This window comes from Epinephelus fuscoguttatus, linkage group LG8 (genome assembly GCF_011397635.1).
Source record: "Epinephelus fuscoguttatus linkage group LG8, E.fuscoguttatus.final_Chr_v1".
Classification (NCBI taxonomy): domain Eukaryota; kingdom Metazoa; phylum Chordata; class Actinopteri; order Perciformes; family Serranidae; genus Epinephelus; species Epinephelus fuscoguttatus.
This window is the reverse complement of record NC_064759.1, coordinates 25,588,382-25,612,732: the sequence shown is the minus strand read 5'-3', so window position 1 is coordinate 25,612,732 and position 24,351 is coordinate 25,588,382. Positions and strand designations below refer to the sequence as shown.

At 41.3% G+C, this 24,351-nt stretch overlaps 2 protein-coding genes across 2 annotated transcripts; both read left to right on the top strand.

Annotated features, from left to right (window-relative positions):
- The first annotated feature begins 595 nt into the window (after positions 1 to 595).
- stmn1b (stathmin 1b) lies at positions 596 to 3,923 on the top strand. Its single transcript, XM_049583536.1, has 5 exons — positions 596 to 747; positions 1,871 to 1,916; positions 2,909 to 3,081; positions 3,222 to 3,413; positions 3,505 to 3,923. Exons 2-5 carry the CDS (start codon positions 1,901 to 1,903, stop codon positions 3,559 to 3,561), a joined length of 438 nt encoding a protein of 145 aa, XP_049439493.1. The 5' UTR covers positions 596 to 747; positions 1,871 to 1,900; the 3' UTR covers positions 3,562 to 3,923.
- Positions 3,924 to 11,236: 7,313 nt separating this feature from the next.
- On the top strand, positions 11,237 to 17,860 carry paqr7b (progestin and adipoQ receptor family member VII, b). Its single transcript, XM_049584545.1, has 2 exons — positions 11,237 to 11,393; positions 14,453 to 17,860. The coding sequence occupies exon 2, from the start codon at positions 14,459 to 14,461 to the stop codon at positions 15,515 to 15,517; it is 1,059 nt and encodes a 352-aa protein (XP_049440502.1). The 5' UTR covers positions 11,237 to 11,393; positions 14,453 to 14,458; the 3' UTR covers positions 15,518 to 17,860.
- Positions 17,861 to 24,351: the final 6,491 nt, after the last annotated feature.

The following is a 24,351-nucleotide window of genomic DNA, read 5'->3' as shown; positions in this document are numbered from 1 at the left end:
CCCACCCTGGATTCGTACCAGGAGCCCTCTTGTTGTGAGGCGACAATGCTAACCACTGCATCACTGTGCCACCATTTTTACATACATGTGCTGTCATTAATTATGATGTTCTGTGCATATTCTTTTTCTTAATTAAAAAAAAAAAGTGTGGAAAAATACACATGTAATGACAGCGAGTAGAAGACTGACTGAGGGTGAAAAAGAACTGAGGCATACTACTAAAACTGCACATATATTTTTAAAGACATCTCAGGCTGCAAATGGATGAACATTTTCAGAATAGACTGGTACTTCGTTACACTAAAAGAAAGGGAAACATTTGGAGGTGTTGTTTCTTATGGGTTATTATGCAGTGGTTTTACTGGTCTGGCCCTCTTAAGATCAAACTAACACTTTACAGCCATGCTCCTTTAACATATCTAAAGTCACATGGCTGGTGTGTATGATTTAATTGGCGGTTGCATAACGTTAGGTAAACACTGTGTCCTGTGTTTTGCTCTCAGAGCCATGAGGCTGTACCATAGGGGCTGTACCAGCAGCTGGCAGCCAGCTTTATATGTCTGTTATTGTGCAGTGCACTTCAGTTGAACACCTTCTCTGATTGGTGGATTTTGGACCAATGAATGCAAACAGCGCCGGTGACGACAGGTTTTTGCGCGAAGGTACAGATGTTGGCGGTCTCTGACTCTGAACAGAGGCGAAGAAGAAGAAGGAGGAGGGCTACTCTTCCCGCTGAGGCACTTGACGGTGAGAACAATGGCTTTATGCTAATGTTAAACCAGGCTTTCAGAGCACTCACACCAAGTGTTGGTAGAGTTAAAGGTGCATTTAGACGCTTATTGTATCTTAATAAGGTCTGTTCAGCATCTCTAAAGTCAGTTGAACTAATTAACGGACTTTGTTGTTATGGCCGCTGTCCAGGACCGTTAGGTGCAATTACGTTACGTCAAAATTCAAAAAGCTTTTTAACATTAGCTTTAATATATCCAACATTTATTTATTTATTTACATCGAATACTACAAGGTGGTGAACTCGTGAATTAGTGTACACCAAGTTTGACTGTTTATATGTAACGTTATTGCCTTGAGTCGACATTATGTAAGTTAATCATTTAAAATTACTTTAGCGAGCTGGTTAACTTTACTGGCTGCGTCATGAATTTATTTTTTCTTGCTCTACATCACTATTATAATATTTCTTTCTCAAAGTGTGCCTTTGTGTTTCAAGTGTGTATATTTACAGCATGTCTGCTACCCCTCCCCCGCCATTTTCCAACAACACATGCATAAATGAGTGCACCCTGCAGCTGTGTGCACCCACAGACACCCTCTTTTACTACACTGGTGATTTACTCCCATCACCATGCACACTCCTCCACTGTGGGACTACCACTTGCTGATATTGTACTTTTAGTTCAGGCACCAGAGAGGTGGAGAACTTCTTGTTCCTGACAAGTCATGTCATGTTGTAACTGTAACCTGCCAGATTATGTAACTTTATAATGTGCAGCATATATGCAGCTATACAGCACCCACTGTTGGGTATACCTTATACTGACATGATCAGTAATTGCATTCATGTGTCATCAGATTTAATAACATAAACATACATGGAGGGTGAGTGAAACAATGTGTGTTTTGAGCTTATGAGTCAAAGCAGGAGCGAGAGTAAAACCTAACTGTTTTTTTAAAAGGCACGCTCGCATGCTTGATCGATTAGCTATCAAAACATGAGCTGTAACTGTCAGCTCCAGCACCGTCCTGCTGAGAGGACGTGGGTATTGTGCAAATATGGACAATTGCTTATCTAGTTTGTAAAATGAGACATGTATTGCTTGATAATAATCTTTTCTTTTATGTTTTCTTCTAGTGGTATAAACGAGGCAACATCTCTGCTGAAATGGAAAGCTGTGGAGGTAGGTGTGAACTGCACAAATTGTTATTTATATGCGCAGTCTTTGCATGTAGTTGTACATTAAATTAAAGTTAAGTTAAAAATATTTTACGATGATAAATGCCTTTTTGTAATTGAAATGTATGGCTTTAAGACTTAAGCTTCTTACGTTCAAATATTGGCAGCTTTACACACTCTCCCATGACGATGAACTAAAACCCTTTGTTGTGAGTACGAAACAACACATTAGATGACATAATTTTGGGGTTTGGGAGAGGCAGACCGACATTTTTCATAATTTCAACACATTTTTCGATGAAAACAGCCCTACTTAAAACCAGGAATACTCAACTTGCTCTGCCCAGGGGCCACTTTTGCACAATGACAGGAGGCAAAGAGGCAGTTAGTGAACAGACATTGATTTATTGACATTGATGAATTTGCCTTCCAGCCATAAGTTGAGCATCACTGCTGTAGATTAACCTAAAGCAAAAAATGTCTCCATCTAACTGCTAACCAGGAGAGCTTCTCACCAGAAAAAGTAGTGCAAAGCAAAGTCTCTATGTCCTTAAGAACTCTGAAACCACCTGCAAGACTCAGTCATTCAAGTAACTGGAGTTCTTTGATGTGGTCGGTATTGCAAGTTGCAGAAGTAATCTGTGAAGCAGCGCTCATACAATATTTTAAAAAACTGTTTGTTTTTTCACATCTTGTTTTCATTTCCCCTTCATTGGAAACGCAAAATGCTGTCTCACAACAGAGGTTATTGTTCGCCTGTGACCTCTCTGACAAAGCAGTGACCCCTGAAAATCCAGTAGGAGGCCGGCTCGACCTCCACTAATTATCCTCTGTCTGCCTATGAATCTCAATGGAAGCAGGATAGTAGAGGCGAGCTGCTATAGCTGAGCAGTTGTTTGACATTCATCAAGTAAAAAAAGGCTGATATTGGTATTGATATAAATAATTCTATGTTCTGACTTTGACCTCTGACCTCACACTCTCGCACATCTGCAGAAATCCAAGTGAAGGAGCTGAACAAGCGGGCTTCTGGTCAGGCATTTGAGGTCATCCTGAGCCCCACATCTCCAGATGCCAAGAGCGAATTTCCTTTGTCCCCTCTTAAGAAAAAGGAAACGTCACTGGATGAGATTAAGAGGAAGCTGGAGGCTGCAGAGGAGAGACGCAAGGTATTGTTGGAAATAACAAACTGTTCCCAGGCTGTAAACAAACTACTACAGTGGATATTTTTAACTCAGCTATAAAAATTTGAACATGGGTTTAGGATTCAGGTTCTTACTCCAAAAGTTTCCTTTTGTCATTTTGTCAGAGCCAGCAGGCTGAAGTGCTGAAACACTTAGCTGAGAAACGAGAGCACGAGAAGGAGGTCATCCAGAAGGCCATAGAGGAAGACTTCAACTTCAGCAAGATGTCACAAGAGAAACTCAATCAAAAGATGGAGGCTAACAAAGAGAACCGCAATGCACGTATGGCGGCTCTCGAAGAGAAATTCAAGGAAAAGGTAAATCTCCTACTAGCACAAATCTTCTTTATTTTAATGTTGAACCAATGAAAAGCACAGTGCTTTGATGCTTCTGCTTTTAAACCAACAGGACAAGAAGCTTGAAGAAGTGAAGAAGAACAAGGAGGCGATGAAAGTGGAGAATTAATTTGTTTGCTGGATAACAGTTTTTACATTTCCCAAGATAAGCTTTATTTTTCTAACTGACACTTTCATGGTTGCTTGTGTTAGTTCTGATGTTAAAAGTTGGTTATACGATGTTAGATTAGGTGCGGGTATAGTCTGACTTAACTTTGCTGGTAGATTTCTTATTGGCAGCTGATTAGACCAGTTATTTTTGGTACAAATTATATTTTTTCATTAAGAGGCATGCCACTGTTACAAACTGGTCCTAATACTTTATACTGTTTAAATGCTTCGTACAATAGTGCTCTGTACTATTGATAATGTTGCATGTTTGAATATACTGTACAATGTCACGCTTCAGCCATTAAAGTCTGTAAACAATGACACCCTTTTCTGTTCTGATGAGTGTGTTGAACACATCTGCTCTTTATGAATATTGTGTGTTGATTATTTTATACATACCATGTGATGAATATTGGCAACTGGAATTAAAGAGATAAAGAGCAGTCATATAGTGTATGATATCGTGTGTTAGGTAATACTGTGACACTGCTGACACCTAGTGGCAGTCAGTGGTCTTGGTAATAGTTTTGCAATAGTTGAAAGTAGTGATTCCTAAAGGCTCACAAAATAAATCTGAGGGGTGTTATCAGACCTCTTACACCCTATGAAAATCCTTCAATTAAATATTGTAAGGGGTCACAATCCAAAAAGGGTGTGAACCAGTGTTTTACAGGATCTAATAAATTAAGTTGGAAGGAACATTTCATCCCTGATATATGATAAATCTATTGTACGATTTGGTGTTTTTCAAAGTTTAAAATTAAGTGTGCTTGAATGTACCTTTACTGTAGCTTGTTGACTTCATGATCTGTTATTGCACAGATATGGGCACACTCAATACACAAACACCAGTGGTGTAGTGGTAGTTGTGTTAGTAGTGTCCTATTGAGTAGATGTGTATGTGTAGGTCACAGAGGAGGAAGTGGGTATACTCTCCTACATATTCCTGTGGCTTTTTGGCCGATAGGTGGCTACACTTGTGTACAAATACTTGCGTATTCATCATTTTGCACTATGTGAATTACACACATTTTCATTGCACAACACAAGTAGCCTCTGAATATGACAAAAAAGTTTTTGCAAAGAAAACTTTCAAATGGGGGCGGCACGGTGGTGTGGTGGTTAGCACTCTCGCCTCACAGCAAGAGGGTTGCTGGTTCGATCCCGGGCATGGGAGCCCTTCTGTGCGGAGTTTGCATGTTCTCCCCGTGTCAGTGTGGGTTCTCTCCGGGCACTCCGGCTTCCTCCCACAGTCCAAAAACATGCAGATTGGGGACTAGGTTAATTGATAACTCTAAATTGTCCTCTAAATGGTTGTTTGTCTCTATGTGTCAGATAGTCTGGCGACCTGTCCAGGGTGTACCCTGCCTCTCGCCTGATGTCAGCTGGGATAGGCTCCAGCCCCCCCGCGACCCTCAAGAGGATGAAGCGGTTAGAAGATGAAGATGAAACTTTCAAATGAAAGCCGCTGCCTGACTGTACTGCTGTTTACCTGTTTGATATAGACAGGTCAGCTAAGCCTTCATTTGGGAATCATACTACATCATTAAAATATAATGATGTATATTAAAGTGTAAATTCTACGTCTGCACTGTCAGTATTATAACTGATGCAGCCAGCATAACATCTCATAATGTTTCTTGTGATAACTGTATCTCTAAACATTTAAATTTTTAAAATGATTTAAATAAACCAGGGGGCGGCACGGTGGTGTAGTGGTTAGCACTCTCGCCTCACAGCAAGAGGGTTGCCAGTTCGATCCCGGGCATGGGAGCCCCTCTGTGCGGAGTTTGCATGTTCTCCCCGTGTCAGCGTGGGTTCTCTCTGGGCACTCTGGCTTCCTTCCATGCAGACTGGGGACTAGGTTAATTGGTAACTCTAAATTGTCCGTAGGTGTGAATGTGAGCGTGAATGGTTGTTTGTCTCTATGTGTCAGCCCTGTCTGGCGACCTGTCATGTAGAATGAATGAATGAATAAACCAGGGAAAAGATCAAGTTTACCAGGACATAACCTCACATACAACTGATAATAGGTCATAAGTAGACTTTGCTTCACTGTGACCACTCTCATAATGGTAATATCATATGGTAATAATAATACACAATCCATGGATTTATATGCAGTGTTGGAAAAGCTACCAGTTGCAAGCTACCAATTATTTCACACCAGAAGAAGATGGACTATAAAGCAAAGCTGACCTCGGGAGAAATCTAGTTTGGTTAACTAAAGCTACACAACTTCTCTGAAAATTTGTTAATAAGTTACAATAATCAATGGGCTACTTATGACTAATTGTGGTCAAAGGGTGGGTTCAATCTCTCCTTTTATGGCCCCAAAGTGGTTGTAGTTTCAGTAGTTAACTACACAAAACTGAATGTAGCTGAACAACCAGCAAGCTACTGCAAAATGTAGTCAAACTGCTTGTTTAATTACATGTAGTTCACTACTCCCCAACACTGTTTATATGTATACTCAGTGTGTACCCATCACTCCGTTGTTTATAGCTTATTCCTCCTGAAAGTGTTAATGCATGAAGCTGTGGCTCTCTCATTTGTAAGCAGTGATATCATCATGCATAAGCAGCTAAATGGGCCCAGCACTGACTGTTACAAGTTGCCAGAGTAATTACATTGTCACATATTCATGTAGAGAACATGGCTGCTAACAGCCATCTAATCTGTTGCACATGTTGAGTCCTCAATATAATTTGAGTCCTTAAAGGAGGTGACATTTTGCAAATACTGTATAAATGTTTCCTGAAGCAGTTCAGAGGCCATATAGACCACAGACAGATATGAGGCAGCACCTGCATGCCACATGAGCTGCTAAGTTTTGTCATCAGAAATCTTATCGTATGGGTTTGTTTACACTTACCAACACTGCATGCATCTTGCACAGACTTGCAGTCAGTGTCCTGTCACCCATGTTTGAAATGTCACTCGGTGCCAAGTGGCATTCGTTCAATGTTGAGTACAGAGCAGCTGTGTGTATGTGCTCAGCGATTTTCCTAAAGCTGCTCAACCTGTTTGATTGTTTAGTTTCCCGGGGCATGTTTGGATATCAGGATTTTCGTTTATTTGCTACAACACTGGGATGGGCACTGAAGACTACTTATGTATAGGGCCAGAATTTGGAGCTATGCTCCTGTGAGCAATTGAATCACAGCCACAAAGTGCACTGTACAATGCAAGGAAATGTTTCCGCATAGCACCCATGAATCAACCTCTTTCCTCAGCTTACATGAAATCAAAAGAAACAATTCTACAGTGCTGTTTTTGATAAATGGTACCTGAAACAGAGCCATGCTATTACATATCATAATCCCTTTCACTCGCATTCGATTGTTTTCGGGGCGATATAACACTGTGTGCTCATAGTATGATAATGTTTGTAGAGGCGTATCATACAGAAATCTACACACAGTTGGTTGTGTTTGGACTGAGTCTGTATAGCTATGCACACAGACAGTGCTGCACAATCCCATCTTTGTCATGTGTAGAGAAGAAACTGCTGAACTCATCAGCCCAGAAAGCTACTTGTCCCATAGTGCAGTGTTCTTCCACCAACAACACAGGGAACAATGGCTGGCTCCACTCCAAGATCCCTTTTCTTAGCCTGTGCTGGACCTTTTGGAATCTTGCTCATGATCATGACTCTTCCTGGCTTCACCAAGGTATATCAGCACCAGTGTGATCTGCTCTGTTCCACAATATGAATCATGACCTGAGCTTCTGTTGACACTTTTCGCTCTCTGAAGTTGGCCTTTTTTTAGGTTAAGACACAGCTCATCCCAGAGTGGAATAATACCCAGGGGGCGTGTTCAGTGTTTCTGCAGACATACCCTGAATCCAGCTCTGTTAGTTATACACACTACAGGATGGTTGGAATCAGGAAACAATGCAGATCATTCAGAAACACTGAGTCTAACAAAGGAAACGCTGTCACTGAATGCTACACAAGGGGAAGGCACTGGCCGTAAAACTGATTTGAACACACAAGTCAAGCAGGCTTGATTTGATAACCAAATGAGATCCAGTCAGTTTATCACTGGATGTCAACATCAAAGCTAAAACACTGACAATTAAATACTGTCCACTTTAGAAACACACATGACACTGTGCTTCCGATTCTATTGTTGAAGTAACCCTTATTTGAACGTTGGAACTTTAAATTTGTATTTTATATCACGACTTAACATCCCAGTTAGTTCTCACGGTTTATAGATAATGATGCATATTAAAGAGTAGTGTGTACACAACGGGCAGTCCTCTTCAAGTTTTGTTAAATTATTTCACCTTTATTCTTCTTGTTTTCATGTAGCAGCCCAATAGATACAACATGATGCATGCAGGTGAGATTTGTAATGGTGGAATGTAACTGAGTACATTTACATCAGTACTGCACTTAAATACAATTACTTGAAAAATTTCAATTTCATGCTATGCCACAGGTTTAATCTTCTACATTTGAGAGGTAAAGAATATCATTTTACTTGACACTTACAGTTACTAGTTACATTTTGCATGGAAAAATGTGGTATGCTTATAGGATATGATGCAGTAGTAAACTACCAGTCTAACCAGTGGTACACAGTGTGTAGGACTGGCTCTGTATTAACAAACTACAACATTTAAATGCTCTTTCCTGTATTTGTTAGTGATAAAAAAAAAACACTGTAATAATGTATAACACTTTTAAAGGAGCCACTCTGCGCACACATTAAGTACATTTTGCTGATAATGCTTCCGTATTTTACTTAAGTATCCCTGTGAATTCAGGGGCCAGTTGCACAAAACACCTTAACTTAAGATTTTCCTTAAAGCCCTAGTTAAGGTTTCTATCAGACTGGAGCCAACAAAGAAAGGGCTCAGACGCAGGACTCAAAAACACAAGGTCTTTTTACTGAAAAAAGGGGTCGGAGCACAGATAATCAGTCCAAAAAATACAAACAAAGCTATCCAAAGACAGTAGGCTTCAGCAGGGTCAAAAATCTGGTCAAATCCGAAGAGAGCACTAAGAAAAACGGTGAGAACGCACACTGGCAACAGACAAAGGGCAGCACAAGGAGTAAATACACAAGTGAGGAGGGGTAGTGTGGGACAGGTGACACCAGCCAGGGTGGGGCGGGTAATCACACAGGAGGGAAACACACAGGGGCAGGAAGTACAGTGCTTGAAACGAGAGACAAGGGTGAGTATCAAAATAAAACAGGAAATACTGACAAAAACTGAAAGGAAAACATGACCTTAATGGGGACCTCAGGATGTAACAGTTTCCTTAAAATAAATCAGTTGCACAAACACCCTTAAGTCTTCTCCTTAAGGTTTCTTTAAAATGATCACCTCAGTATTTATGGTTTTCTCCTTGTGTTGGTCTTATACTTAAGGAATTCTTGACTGTTGCACAAAATACCTTAGCAACCAAAGCAAAGTGAAAAAAAAACTTGAGGTACCTCTGACTCTGTCTTAACTGCAATGTGACTGAGTTTATGGTTGGTCATGTTTGATTTTAGACCAAAGATTTGACTGAATTAATTTTCGTCGCAATTTCTTCCGATAATTGTTTTGTGTTACTTGGGGGATCAAATTTCCTTCGCAGTATGTGCTTTCTATGATTGCATTCCTCCAGAGGTATAATCTCTTTCTCCTCTGACCATTATTCTTATCTCCTCTTCTTCTGCCATTTTTTTACTATCTAACTTTAGCCAGCTTTGTGAGATGATAACAGGTGTCACAAGTGTGAGTTCAAGCAAACAAACAATCTCTATGGAAACTTGTTCCGCTATGAAATCTCTTTCAACACAGTAAACGAGCTAATGTTTTTCCCCTAACTAACGAAAACTTTTAAGGGATTCTGTGCAATTGTGTAAATCCCTCAGCGAAGGAGAAATTAAGCCTTAAGTGTCATACTTAAGAAGTCCCAGGACTTTTACTTCCAATGGAGTAAGCTATGGTATTTCTACTATCATTCCTACTTGTACATCCAAGTGCAAAAATGGTCCAAAGTAAAACCTTCAGGAGTGGCATTATCATATCTAGAAAAGTCTGTATCTAAAGTAAACGCATCGCAGAAGGGTTAGGTAATAACCTCCTGAGACTCTGTGTCTTCATATGAGGACACTACATTTTGGGTGTATTGGTCCTTCTAAGTGGCACGGTGGTGTGGTGGTTAGCACAGTCGCCTCACAGCAAAAGGGTTTCTGATTCGATCCTGGGTGCGGGAGCCCTTCTGTGTGGAGTTTGCATGTTCTCCCCATGTCAGGGTGGGCTTTCTCCGGGTACTCCAGCTTCCTCCCACAGTCCAAAGACATGCAGGTTAATTGATAACTCTAAATTGTCCATAGGTGTGAATGTGAGTGTGAATGGTTGTCTGTCTCTATGTGTCAGCCCAGTGATAATCTGGCAACCTGTCCAGGGTGTACTCTGCCTCTCACCCAGTGTCAGCTGGGATAGGCTCCAGCTCCCCCGCGACCCTAAAGAGGATAAGCGGTTAGAAAATCGATGGATGGATGGTCCTTCTAATTCAATCTGCTTAATTTAGGCCTCTTGTCCTCGTTCAAGGACACTTTTTTGTGCTATCTAGTGGTGGTAAGACCACAATACACTAATCCATGTAAAAACAAGATGGCAACCATTTCTGCCAAGTCAGTCTGATCAGATTTAATGGTTGAAACTTGTTTATGTATGATTAATAAATGATTTTATTCTCCCCCGTACATGCAAGATTGTTAAAAGATTTGTTATTATTACTATTATAACTTTTGTAGTTTGTGTGCCACACCATTTTTAAACATGTTTTTATTGGTTTTTAACAACATATAAACTGCTATACAGCATTACAAAAGAAAAAGAAAGAAAAGTATACATATGCACAAGCGTACACCTAAATACCTAAATACACATTAAACCTTCAAAGAAACAGACAGTTGCAGATGATGAAGGCCTTATCAGGGCCCATCCTATTGTGACAGGCTACAAGATGTCAAAAATATTTCTTTTTAAAATTAACAAGTGAATATGACTTACTTCACATGGGGTTATCAATAAAGTGAGGGTTTAGAGTCTAGCTTTTATATATTCCGATATGCCACACAAATGTGACCAATTTTAGCAACAGTAACAAGCTAAGACTGATAAAAGAACTCGTTTAAAGACATTTGGAATTCATCATCAGCTCGTTTAAGGACATTCAGACTTTAATATTGTCTCTCTTAAGGACATTGGGACTTTTAATAATTGACAAAGTTTGGTATTGTATACTTATCAGGTCCTACTAATCCAAAATAGCTAGGACAAATTAAAAATGCACACCAAACAAAAGTCTCAGGAGGATAATAGCTGCATGTTGACCCTCATGAGTTGAAAATAAGGTTATCACTAATATCAATATTAATATAACATGTCTTCTACAAAGGTATACCAGTCTGATAAATGTGAGGTCAGCTATGAAACACCCAAAGGCTCCTTATCTCGCTGGAGTGCCATACAGTCATTGGCAGTGGAAGCATTTCAGTGTGGGCGGGCTCATCAGCGAGACGGCAGCTGTGATTGGTCAGACAATGTGCGCGGCCGCAGGAAGGATCAGCACCCTGTTTTCTGATTGGCTGTAAGACCCGCTCGTCAAAGTGCCTGTATCCTCCCAGCAGCTATGAGAGCCGCCAGACGCTGCTCCCGTCACGGTCATCCTTTCTCCGTTCACCCCTTCAAACAATGTTATCTCTATCCCGTGCGGCTCTAACGCGTTCATCCACCGCTAAACTCAAGGCTTTGGTTTGATTCTACCGTCTACAGGTATGTGCGTGTGATTTATCCTCATTCATTTCATCTCCATAATCCATGCCATTTTGTCGGTGTATCGTTCCAGGGGCATAGCGTGGTGCACATTCAGATGGCCAGTCATTTCTCATGAGCGTGCGGCGGTATTTCACAGGTTTGTGATGCACATGAGGAATAGAGGCAAGCCTCGAGGCTCGGAGGAATGCAAATCCATCTCGGACACTTGATCTCAAATTTACACAGAGATATCAGGTGCAGATTTGCCTGTGGGCAATGCACTGCAGCCGGGCCCACACAGGCCTGGGTGTTGCACATATAATATGAAACATCCTGCCGTCTTATTGTCGAGCATTTTTCCTCAGCCATGAATATTTCAAAGGATTGCAACCCTTGCTGGAAACGGAGGGTGTGGACGTCGGGTGGGGGTTATGTTACGTAATCTCTTCCCATTCATCACTCCACGCCTTTTCTTCCTGAACCTCGGCCTGTGTTCATCCCACACAGCCTGATCTCTGTCTGTCTGTGCCCTCTGCCTTCCCAACATCTCTGGGAAGTGGAGTATAGGAAGCCAGAGAGATCAAATCAATGATATGTGTAGAATAACTGGTTTTAACCCTGCTCCCACTATGTGTGCAGGGTGCTCATGTTATAGCCCCACAGACAAAATCAGTACAGTGTGCACAGTTCAGATCATTGCATTTGATTTGTAAGCAGCAAATCTTTATTTATTGCACTGCACATAAACCCAAATTACCAGGTCAGGTCATTTTCCAGTGTTTGCAACTCTTTGAATGGAAATGCTCTGTGATACCAGTACATGTATCATCTCTGGCTGTCCTAAACTGGATTCATTCATATCCTTTAATACATAGAATATCTGTTAATGCGTATAATAGCATCACCCATTCTCTTTAATTAAAAAAAAAAATCCTACCCACGCCTCGTAAATATACACATTGTTGGAAATATCGACTGTGTGTCAAGTTCTACACTTTTTAGGAAGTGATTTCTCATTAACAATCACCGATACTGAGAACTAAAAAAAAAAAAGAGGCCTCACTGGCAGAATTTACGACCAAAAGAGCAGCTGAGGTCAGAGCTTTATTGCACCTGAGGTCCTGTGGTGTGTAACGGTCCTCGAGGGTGATGCATCATGTCGTAGAGCAGCTAAAAGCTTGGGGACACATTTGGAGACACCGATCAGATGGTCAGCCACACCAGCAAAAATAGCAACACAACTACCACCACAGATAATGTTCATGTAAAGGACACACAATATCAGGAAACAATGCAATAAAGTTACTGAATACTATGATGATATTACCTATGATGAATGAACAGATATTAAAGTGTGCTCTGTTCTGCTTTTGTGCGTCTTTCAGTAGGCTGCTCTGCTAAAATACAACCAATAAAAATAAACAGATGAAACTATTTCCAACATTCTGTTAGTAGACAAACTGGACACTGAACTTAACACAAAAAGGCAGCAATATTGTTATTATGGCTGCAACGATTAGTCGACTCATCAATGACTAATCAACTATTAAAATAATCAGTAATCAGTTTGAGTCATCTGTCATAGAAAAGTACTATAAAAGTACTCCAAAATACTCTTATTGCAGCTCCTTACGTTCAAATATTGGCAGCTTTACACATTCTCCCATGACGGTGAACTAAAACCCTTTGGCGTGAGTACGAAACAAGACATTAGATGACATAATTTTGGGGTTTGGGAGAGACATACCGACATTTTTCAACATTTTAACACATTTTCCGATAAAATGATTAGTCGACCAGTAGCAGAAATAATCGACATGTTAGTCGACAATGAAAATAATCGTTAGTCGCAGCCCTAATCGTTATTAATTTTCAAAAACCTTATACGAACTGGGAAGCAACTGTGTTCTCGTCCAGAAGGATATCGAAAGCACACAGATCATTGTCCCTTACAGGTCAGACATTTTAAAGATAATAAAATGCAAACAACAGTAATAATATTAATAAATTCTACTAAAAAAATAAAGACCTTTCTCTGTTTTATGAAAAAGGTTCCCATATTGTTATATTCATGTCATGCTTTCATTGTTTGTACCTTGTATCAAACTCAAACACACAGTTCACGTGGACGAGTTGAAATAATTGAGTCAGCTGCAGAGGGCCGCTACATTTACAACTCACCTGCAGTAAGTTACATTTTAAAGTGCAGTTTTTTTACTGATACACTTTCAGCTAACTCAATATCGCTGTCTTTGCGTTGTGTTTACTGCACAATTTGACACTGCAAATGATGATTAAAAAAAGCAATATATTGTGAGGCCTTAATTCATATCTGACAATTTGAGTGGAATTTCTGATGTGAGATTAATCAACAAAACATCACTTATTCAAATGAAAACACTTAAAGCTGCACTAATCAATATTGTTAAGTGGACCAACATGACTGATGCGAATGGGGGTTACTGTCAGTGTCAAACACCACTGCAATTAATCTCTACGGAGCCTTTTAGTCTGCAGCTTATTGTTTAGGTTTTCTGACCCAAAAAGGAAGGACGTCATTGCAGCTTTAAGGAAAAATGTCATCAGCCTTTCCATCTGTTTGATCGGAGATTTTATGTACCTTTTATTTAAGGTTATTTTTCATGATGAGTTAATCTGTTGATTATTGGATTGATTGTTGGATCAATCGTTTGGTGTAGAAAATGTAGGAAAACAGTAAAAATGCCTGTTAACAGTGACGCTATGCAATACAGCTGTACAAAACAAATGATTTTCAAATTCCAGTTACATAAAAGGGGGAACTGGCAAAATCTGGAGCCATACTATAGTAATGTTTTGGCTTGATGTCTGAGTAAATGATTCACTGATTATATTTCTGTTCATTGACCAAACCTCTCTTGCACTACTCTTTGGTTTGTGATAGTAGTATTGCAGTAACACACACACACACACAGTTCAGTGCATGCACACACAGATGCACACAAACAGATCTGGAGACGACAGTAGCTCACAGCCAGACAGATATTGACTAACTGACTGTTCGCTCCTTCTCTCCGCCCTCCCTCTCTGGCCTCCAGTTTACCATGGCGACGGTGGTGATGGAGCAGATTGGTCGCCTGTTTATCAACGCACAGCAGCTGCGTCAGATCCCTCAGCTGCTGGAGTCAGCCTTCCCCACGCTGCCTTGCACTGTGAAGATCTCCGACGTTCCCTGGGTGTTCCGCGAGCGCCACATCCTCACCGGCTACAGGCAGCCGGACCTAAGCTGGCGCTACTACTTCCTCACCCTCTTCCAAAGGCACAACGAGACCCTAAATGTGTGGACCCACCTGCTGGCTGCCCTCATCATCTTGGTGAAGTGGCAGGAGATCTCGGAGACGGTCGATTTTTTGCGAGACCCTCACGCTCAGCCCCTCTTCATTGTCCTCCTGGCAGCCTTCACCTACCTCTCCTTCAGCGCCCTCGCTCATCTCTTCTCTGCCAAGTCCGAGCTCTCCTACTACACCTTCTACTTCCTCGACTACGTGGGGGTTGCCGTCTACCAGTATGGCAGTGCCCTGGCGCACTACTATTACGCCATAGAGAAGGAGTGGCACACCAGAGTGCAAGGGCTCTTTTTACCGGCCGCGGCGTTCCTAGCCTGGCTCACTTGCTTCGGCTGCTGCTACGGCAAATACGCAAGCCATGAGCTGCCAAAGTTCGCCATCAAGCTCTGCCAAGTGGTGCCCTCAGCCTTGGCTTACTGTTTAGACATAAGCCCTGTGGTTCACCGCATCTACAGCTGCTACCAGGAGGGCTGCTCTGACCCGATTGTGGCGTACCATTTCTACCACGTGGTCTTTTTCCTAATCAGCGCCTACTTCTTCTGCTGCCCTCACCCAGAGAGTTTGTTCCCTGGGAAGTGTGACTTCATCGGACAGGGCCACCAGATCTTTCACATATTCGTGGTGGTGTGCACCCTGACGCAGATCGAGGCGCTGAAAACGGACTTCACAGAGCGCCGTCCCTTCTATGAGCGCCTTCACGGCGACCTCGCGCACGATGCCGTTGCACTCTTCATCTTCACTGCCTGCTGCAGTGCTCTTACCGCTTTTTACGTGCGCAACCGTGTCCGTGCCTCTCTGCACGAGAAGGTTGAGTAAGAGTTGAAATGATTTAAAAAAAAAAAAAGAGTCTAATTTATTTTACTCTGTAGTGACCATTCATTAAAATAATTCAGAAGTTTATGTCAATGAAAGTTATCAGTTTGTGAAGTGACTTATGATTATTTCTTCTCTATGTGATCTGCCAAACGACAGTGAGCTAAAAAAAGTGATTAAGGGTGTGTTTTTGTGACTTACTAGACGAAAAGGGAATCTTATCATTTGTCCGTAGCAGAACAGGACGTACGTAAACACAAAAAGAAGAATGTGGTTTTACTTCACCGTTTCTGTCAAGGTGAGCAGAAAAATTAAGACTAGTTTCTTAAGATGCCTTTTACCAAATTGTATTTAAAATAATCCAACTGTGTCAATCAAATTGTAGCATTTCAAATCACACAAGCATTTATTTTTTACAATTTCCAATCCCGTAACACTTAATATATTACAGTCAGATACCAATTTAAATCGCTGGTCTTGATACACACGTCTGACTCTTATTTCCTTCTGATTCCGCCCTTCTCTTTAAGGGATCAAAGCAGGGATTTTTTTTTTCTTTTTTTAAATTCATCAAGGCGCTCACACTGTGCCACACTAATGTTTGAACATATTCTGGGAAAATTGAGAACCCAATTTGAAAACCAAATATTGTACCTCTTATTTTAAAAAAAAAAAAGAAGAAGGTTTTTCTTTCTTTGGGCGATAACATTCTGTTGAATTACGCTGAATATGAGGCTGGTACTCAGTATTGGTTAAGAGATGGATGGAAGATTACTGATGTCTCTTTGTTGTTGTGACAATGTTAATCTTTTTTATTCAAAGGGCTGGAACTTCAGCTTTTGCCTTTTCACATCCCATGATGTCAAAGCTTTTGCGCTCATTGTTTTCGTTGTCGGGTGATCAGATTTCGAGTCACAAAAGCCACGTCTGACTGGTGTTCTGCTTTTTGGTATGTTTTCTTTTTGTATGATGAATATGTACGTGCCTCTATGCATGTCTTTTGGTATATACTGTGGATATTAAGTGTGTGAATGTTTATGAAAGCTTAGCCTTGCACTTCTTTCTTACCCTGTAAATAAGCTGTATTCCTCTCGAAAGTCATTTGCAACCCATTTTGTCTCCACCTAATGGCACTCAGAACTGAATGCATCTTTTTCTGCGGTGGAATGCGGCACATTCCTGTGTTGATGCAAATGTTCAGAGTGTGTTTTGTGTTCAGTGTCCTGCGGCATATCAGACTTTAAATGGCTTTGAATACATCATTTTCTGCTGCACTGTTACACTGAAGGGTTCCTGTGTTTCTTTTTTTCTCTTAGTTTGATGACTTTTAGTATAAAAAAAGATATCACACAGATACAGCTCACTGATAATGTTGCTTATATTTTTACCTCACAAAATCTTTAAATGTCAGAAATGATCTATATTCATTAGAGCACTCTGTTCATGATGGTGTTTAATGTGCCAATGAATCTGTTATTGCTTCAGTGATGGTACTACTGAGTGATGAATTCAAAGACAGAATGTCAGAAGCTGATTTAAATGATGTCTTGACCTGACTGCAAACATGTTACCAGTGAGATTTAACCCTAACGCCCCTAAATATGAACCTTTTTATCAGTTGACTTTGGCATTACTGACCTGGTCTCATCATGCACTGCCTGAAATCAACACTGTATATACTGTAGCTGACAACACTGGCTATGTTTACACGCACAGAGGTATCTGCTGTTAATGTGGTTATTCCGGTTTCTGCATAATCCTGAATAACCTGCAGAAACCTCTGCGAGACAACTCCCTTGTTGTGCACGGTTATTAATGCGTTGGCAACAAGATTGAGGCTCTAGTGCACAAGGCTAATTTTATACATGTAGTCAAATACTTCATTGAAAGGCTTTGTTACAGGCTAATGATATCCAATTGGCAAATGAAGCCTGTAAATCTCTCACCAGCGCTGCCTATGACATGAGTTTATTGTCCAAAAAATATTACTACTGGGATTATAATTTCTTTCCCATGTGTTATAGAGGACCTGGATTTGTTCAATCAGTAAGGGAGCAACTGTGAAGTGACAAGTCTTTTTTGCTAGATAGATTGTTTGTCGCAACAAGGACACTCTGTCACAGTTGCACAACAAAGATCTTAACTGGAATATGTGCAGCACTTTGAAGTGTATAAGTGAGTTTGTGTGTAAATGTAGCCTCTGATGCCACCCAAGGTTTCCCTTTATCCCGTTATGAAAGCAGGGTGAGAGGGACCAGAATGTCTTCTGCCTCTGAATAAAAAAAAAATGTGTGACTGACTGTACTAATATTCTGTTGTATTTAAGAAAATAAAGTGTTAAAGAAATTTTGAATTCTTTTCTTTTTCACAGGTCAGGTTTGTATAGAAGCACGGAGAGGCCAAAATAATTTGACTCTTGTTAGCAACTCAAAACCCAACTGTGCTGCTGGATCTTGAAGTTTGAGTGGAATGAATTCATAGCCTTGAAATAGTGTACTTTGAAAATCATCTTTGAATTCCCCACTTTGAAATGAACACACGTTGGTTTTAATGCTCTAAATTCAGTAGTATTAAGAACACCAAGATTACATGTGGTGTTTTCACAATTTGGTTGTCAGTGTGTTACGTGATTCAGACAGTTACAGCGTCTCTTTGTTTCCATAGATTACAGCACATTAAAGATGCAGTGTGTGGGATTTAGTAGCATCTAGCAGTGAGGTTGCAGAATGAAACTTCTGTCATGTACCAAGTGTGTAGGGGAGCCATGATAGCCGACACAAAAACGTGAATGGCCAGATTTGTCCATTTTGGGCTTCTGTAGAGCAGCATGGCGGACACTGTGGAAGAGGACCTGCTCTGTATGTAGATATAAACGGCTTATTCTAAGGTAATGCAAACACAATTTAGTTTCAGGCGACACCAATGCAACCAGATGAGATGGTGTATCATCTCTATGCAACAACTCTCTGTACTTCTGTTATGATTTCCAGCTTTTTGGGCGTATTTTGTAGCTGAATATAATTTATAGCTTCTTAAAATATAGATGAGGATAGTGATAGTGAGATACTGGCTACAGCTGCATTTGAAACCGTGAAAAACAAACAAAAGGAGCATCAGATGAACTGTATTCATGATATATATGCCACAGTAATATAAGTAAGCAGCACCAATTAGTTAGTCAATGAGAATGTGTGTATGTGGGGGGCATAAGCACATACAGTGAGCAGCAGCAGCGACACATCGTCCGACACCGGCACACGTGAGGGTGGAAACAGAGGGCTCAGTGGAGACGGAGCACTTGCCCTGCGGCCATTTTGACTTGACTAGTGGACTTCACTACAAGCCGATTGGCTGTAGAAACAGGTGACGTGCCTTACGTTCCAAAACCAGCCACCGGCAATATGACCAGCTGAGTTGCAGGTGACCTCATCAGCCAGCTTCAGTTGAGCTCAGACGCCCAGTTCACACTGCCGCAACTTCCCTCTGCAACGTTCTAAAACGCTTTTGTCTCGTTGCGAATCATTGGTCTGAACTGGGCTTCATATTCCATTTCTGCATATAGATGCTTCTAAATCTTACACACTGGACCTTTAATTTTCTTTATATTTAAACTCACTGTAGCTTCATTGTGATTGCATTTCACATTTTGTCATTTCGGTCTATGCAGCATTAGCAGCTTGGGTGAAACTGAAGGTTTATAAAGGCCCATTTTAAGTGCATGCTGTAAATCTCACATTTTAAGTCTTATTTCCCAACACAAACGATGCATGTTAAGATATGAGATGATGATTTATGTCTTTACTGGAGACTGCTGATCTGTTTGGCCTGTCTTTTTACCACGCAGATAATAATACCGCTCTGAAAGCTAATATTTTTTTAACCCATACCCTCACCAATCATCTTATACGGTCGCCAAAATGTACGACAGGCAGTTTTATTCTCAGACCTGACTACCAGCAGAGTAATGGCTTTGGACTACAGGTTATGAGGCGGTAAATGTAAATAATAGACAGTAAAGACAGGCTTACTCTACAATCTGCTCCTCAAAGACATGTCTCAGTTATACCTGTAGTCACTCTTAACACCACCAGAGGGCAGCCTTGTTGTTTGGGAGGACTTGCAGTTTGGCAGCAAAGGAACAGCTACAGCATATTGAGAGGATTGGCTCAGCTCAGGTAAAACTGACTCTGGAGAGGTATTTTGAGGAAAAAAGGTGTTCTATGAGGGCAAAAAATTGTGTGTGTGTGTATATATTTGTCATCGTGGATTTGCAAGCAGAACTGCAGTGCTGTTAATTACAAGAACCTCAGTCCCATAAACATTTTATAGAGACATCTCTGGTAAAGACGTCCGTCTAATGTTTACTGTTGAACATAAAGAAACAGTTTATCACATCCTGTAAATCTCTCTGTGAGTAAAATGGCTTCAGATGTCTGATAAGTTCAACAATATCCTTCATTGACTAACGGTGGACAGCCAAATGTGGTGCATATGTTTCAAAGATTTATCACAGTTGGGATGAAAAAAGCCGTTGTGACACCGTTGGCCTTTTTTCTGCTCCAGGTTGATGAATGCACCATTGTGTTGGGCCCACTGTCCCACAGAGAGAACAAAGTTCTTCTGGACAGATGAGCCCAATCACTTTCATATTTCATCCCACAAACAAAAACAATGTTTACAAGGATGAATCTTTCCATTAGGGGGCACAAATGATCTGCATATCATCCCAAACTTACAGCACATTACTGATGTATCACAGCACTTTATAATGAACTTGCAGGTCGATCAACACAGTTCTTTTAAAATGCATTTTATTGAAAGTGATGCCCTGCTGTTGTAACGTATCAGAATATTCATTACAAGCCATCTGCAGCCTGGATTTCTAAACAACACTGTATGGCATTTCCTGTGTTGAATTAAACCCTCAGTGAAAATGGACAAAAGTTAATTATCATTGTAAACATTTGCTTAATAGACGAAGAATAATATTACATGATTAAATCCAATGCTATTCATGCAGATGTTCCTCTGGGAGCAGTACAGTAGTTGGTGCGGCATCTTGCTCGCGCTGCAGCCTCGTGGGTGGCACCTATTGTTTATGCATGCACATGTATCCACGCTCTATGTGTGGATGGGGTGGCTTGGGTGTTAATGCTTACTTTTTGTTTACACGTGTCTATTTTGTTCCTATTAGTCTAAATATACGGGAGTGTGCGTGTGTGTGTGTGGGTTTACATAGCATCGTGCCTTTTACTGATATTTGTCAGGAGCTTTGCGTGTGATGATTGAGCTGGCTTGCACGCCACATTTATATAAGGTTACTGTCTCATCAAGCTTTGCCTTCTGCCTCTCTCCTAACTGCACACAAACACATACATTTCCACCCTGAGTGAGTGGAAATTCATATGCCGCACTAATTAGAATATCTCTTAAGTACATTTTCCAGTGATGGAGAAGAATCATTGAAATTTAAGGCAGAAATGGGCTCCTGATGTACCTACCCTGGATGTGATTAATTCACAGTATTACACACTCAGACGGTGTTAAATCAAATGGCAGAGATAGTGATAATTGCCTTACAGCCTGCTTCCTGTCCTCTAACTATCAATTGCTTCCCCAGACTCCATCAATTTTCATACCCCTGTTCCTTGAGCAGCTCGCCGTCCCTCTCCTCTCAGCTTCACTTGCCTCCTCTCCCTCTGCCTCGGTTCCCCTCTACGCGACTTGCGCTGCAAAGCTATTGCTCCTCTCCACTTCCCTTTTAAACGCTTCATTTGCTTTGTATGATTTGTATCAAGGTTGCAGAGGTAATATTGGGTGGCCTTGGTGTGCTATCATGTTTTGTAATTAAAGGTTTGACTTGCTAGAGGGAACAGCTTTGTTCAGAGTTATTAAATCGCCTCCTCCTTTTTGCCAGGTGACAGACAGCCAACTTCTTTTTTTCCATCTGTCTCTCTTTTTTTTGTTATTTGATGAACCTCTTCTGTGCTGCCAGGTATTTTGTTCCCACATCCTTTGTTATTGTGGCATTTTCATATGGTCTCTCGCTTTTGTTATTACGTGGAGAAAAGCTTTGAGAAAGTCACTGTGTTATGAAGGATGTAATCATATGAGGAACTGAATGAAGCTTTATCTGACTGTAAATTAGAAATGAATCAAAATGGAAAATGCAATACCTGTCCTCCAGTCCCGGTAATGTAATAACGGCACAGAGGCAGCGCGTGTGGAAGCAGACAAACAGCAGGACTGGAAGTATTTTTCCCGCTCATTATCTGCTTGATACAGTAGATTTAATTCTCATTACAGTTGAAACAATGGTCTGTTTGAAGTATGGAAAGGGTACTGAAAGGGCTTTGAAATGTTCATTGGTTCTTAAGGTCTAAAATGTTGTGGTACACTGAACAAAAGCTAGATAACATTAAGTGCTGCCTATACACCTGATTTACCTAACATAATGCAGCGTTGTAAAAAATCTGTTATTGTTCTTGTGAAGACCTAAAGGGATAGTTATAGGAAATTTGCTTTCTTCCCAAATGTTTCATGAGTAGATTGATACCACTCTCATATCTTAAATATGTATCTTAGCTTTGCTTAGCTTAGCTATTAGACTGGACATGGAGTTAAAAACTTGCCCGGTTCTTTCCAAGGTAACAAACCTCTAAAATTGATTAACTCATTACATATCGTTTAAGTAATCAATACAAAAACCAAAGTGAGAATATAACAAGCTGTGGTTTTATAGGGGGCAGGAAATCACTGCTCACAGCCAGTGGCGGTTCTAGCCTAAATGGCTACTGGGTGACACTGCCCTAAGGCACACTTACCGGTGAGCACACTAGAGCGCGGCTCAGGCTGCATTTTCCTGATTGAACCGACCCGAGTCCGACGCAGTTTGTTACCTGACATAGTTATTGTTATGGACAGTGTGTAACACGCTGCTCTCACAGCAGCGCAGCACGGTACTGTACACACAGTCTATGGTAGTCTGGGGCCGTTTAGTGGCCGTTTTGGTAAGGAACCGGAACCAGGGCGAGAGAGACAGCATCCGGAGTTCGATGGATGTGCCTTTCCGTCAAAAGAGAAAGAAAAGCCCCAAGCCACTAAGTTAACCTTTTTCTTTTATTGTAAATCGATGGTCCGCCAGAATTTAAAGTTTTACTTTGGTGAACACTTTAATTTTGGTGAATGTGGTGAATTCCGGATCCGCTCTCTAGACCGGAACCAGAATCCAGACAAAATTCAGAGTGAATGGAAACCAGGCTCTTCCCCGTACGTGAAGAGCGTTGTCACGTAAATAACAAATTCCAGCACCTAAATAGACCATAGCACAACACAGCAGCATGTCAAGTGGGCAGAACCTGCTCCTGCTGCACCCCCAGAGCTAGGCTAGCTGGGGAACTGCCCATTGGTTCGACAGCCTACTGGTTCGACATCCCATTGTTCCGACCATATTAAACTCATTGTTCCGAAGTCCGTTCCGAAATCATCATGATGCCCTGTGGTTAAGGTCTGGTTAGGTTTAGGCACAAAAACCACTTGGTTAGGGTCAGGAAAAGATCATGGTGTGGGTTAAAATGAAAAAGAAAGTGACAAACTCTCAAGCTGTGAGCCTGCTCCGCCTCAAGCCGGTCGCGGCGCACCATACGTCCGCCGCGAGCCGTTCAGCACTGCGGAAAGTCAGACTAATGGGATGTCGAACCAATGGGCTGTCTAACCAATGACATGGACCCGGCTAGCTGTTTCCCCTGTTGCCAGTCTTTGTGCTAAGCTAAGCTAAGCTTAGCTCCTTGCTTCAGCTTCACATTAAACAGACAGATCTGAGAGTGGTATCAAACTCAAACTCTTAGCAACAAAGTAAATAATGAGAGTATTTTTCAGGAAGTCAAGCTATTCTTTTTGATCCACACAAACACAGGAAGGGTCCTAGTCTCAGTGCAGTAGGGTGGCAGTAGCTCAGTCCATAGAGACTTGGGTTGGGAACCGGAGGGCTGCTGATTCAAGTCACTGTCCAAAGCATGGAGCGTGGGCTGGTAGCTGGAGAGGTGCCAGTTTTCCTACTAGGCATTGCTGAAGCACCCTTGAGCAAGGCACCAAACCCCCAACTGCTTGGGGCACCTGCCTATGGGCAGCTCCCTCACCCTGACATCCCCTCACTCAATGCATGTATAGGTCCTGTTTGTGCATGTGTGTGTATTTTTAGTTGTATATGACAACAGAGTGAAAAAGTTGAATTTCCTCTCAGGGATTTACAAAGTATATCTCCTTCTAAAGTGGCACACAGCGCGGCTCAGCTGTCATGACTAGTTTTAGACCAACACAGTTGTCATTTTTATGGCCAGCGCCCACGCTGTGTAAGGAGCAAGTGTACCTGACCCTGTCCGTGCACCCATGGGCATGTAGGTCTTAAGATGAGGTGTGGTCAGGCTCATTGTTGGTGTGTTGCTATTTTAAGGCAGCAGAAGCCACTTGTGTTTTTTACCAACAAAAACCTGTTGTAAAGTTAAGAAGGCACATTATTTTCCTTCTATTCAAAGGGTGCCTTGTTCAGATAGTAAGATGTGCCAACATGTTTGGGTTCACAATGCAGATACCTTCTGCCTGTTACACCCACAGGGACGTGCAGATGGGTTGCAGGTGGGTGAAATAATATATGATTAATGAGGAAAATATTAATTATGTTCTCTAAAATGTGAACAGAGCAGAGAGCAGAGTCGAGCTGCAGAGCTGCTGTCTGCCTCTGCATGATGAGAGAGGCTTGTGTGTATTTGCACAAGAGGAACGGCGTAACTTCATTGACTTTTTCAGAAGCTAAGAGTTAAGTTCTGTTTCCTGTGTCA

What these genes read in the sequence shown, in the direction of transcription:
- stmn1b (XM_049583536.1), top strand. An exon ending in CTGCAGAGGAGAGACGCAAG is followed by an intron (nt 3,082 to 3,221) that starts GTATTGTTGGAA and finishes TCATTTTGTCAG; the next exon opens with AGCCAGCAGGCTGAAGTGCT. An exon ending in AAGAGAAATTCAAGGAAAAG is followed by an intron (nt 3,414 to 3,504) that starts GTAAATCTCCTA and finishes TTAAACCAACAG; the next exon opens with GACAAGAAGCTTGAAGAAGT.
- paqr7b (XM_049584545.1), top strand. Translation starts at nt 14,459, where the DNA reads ATGGCGACGGTGGTGATGGAGCAGATTGGTCGCCTGTTTATCAACGCA.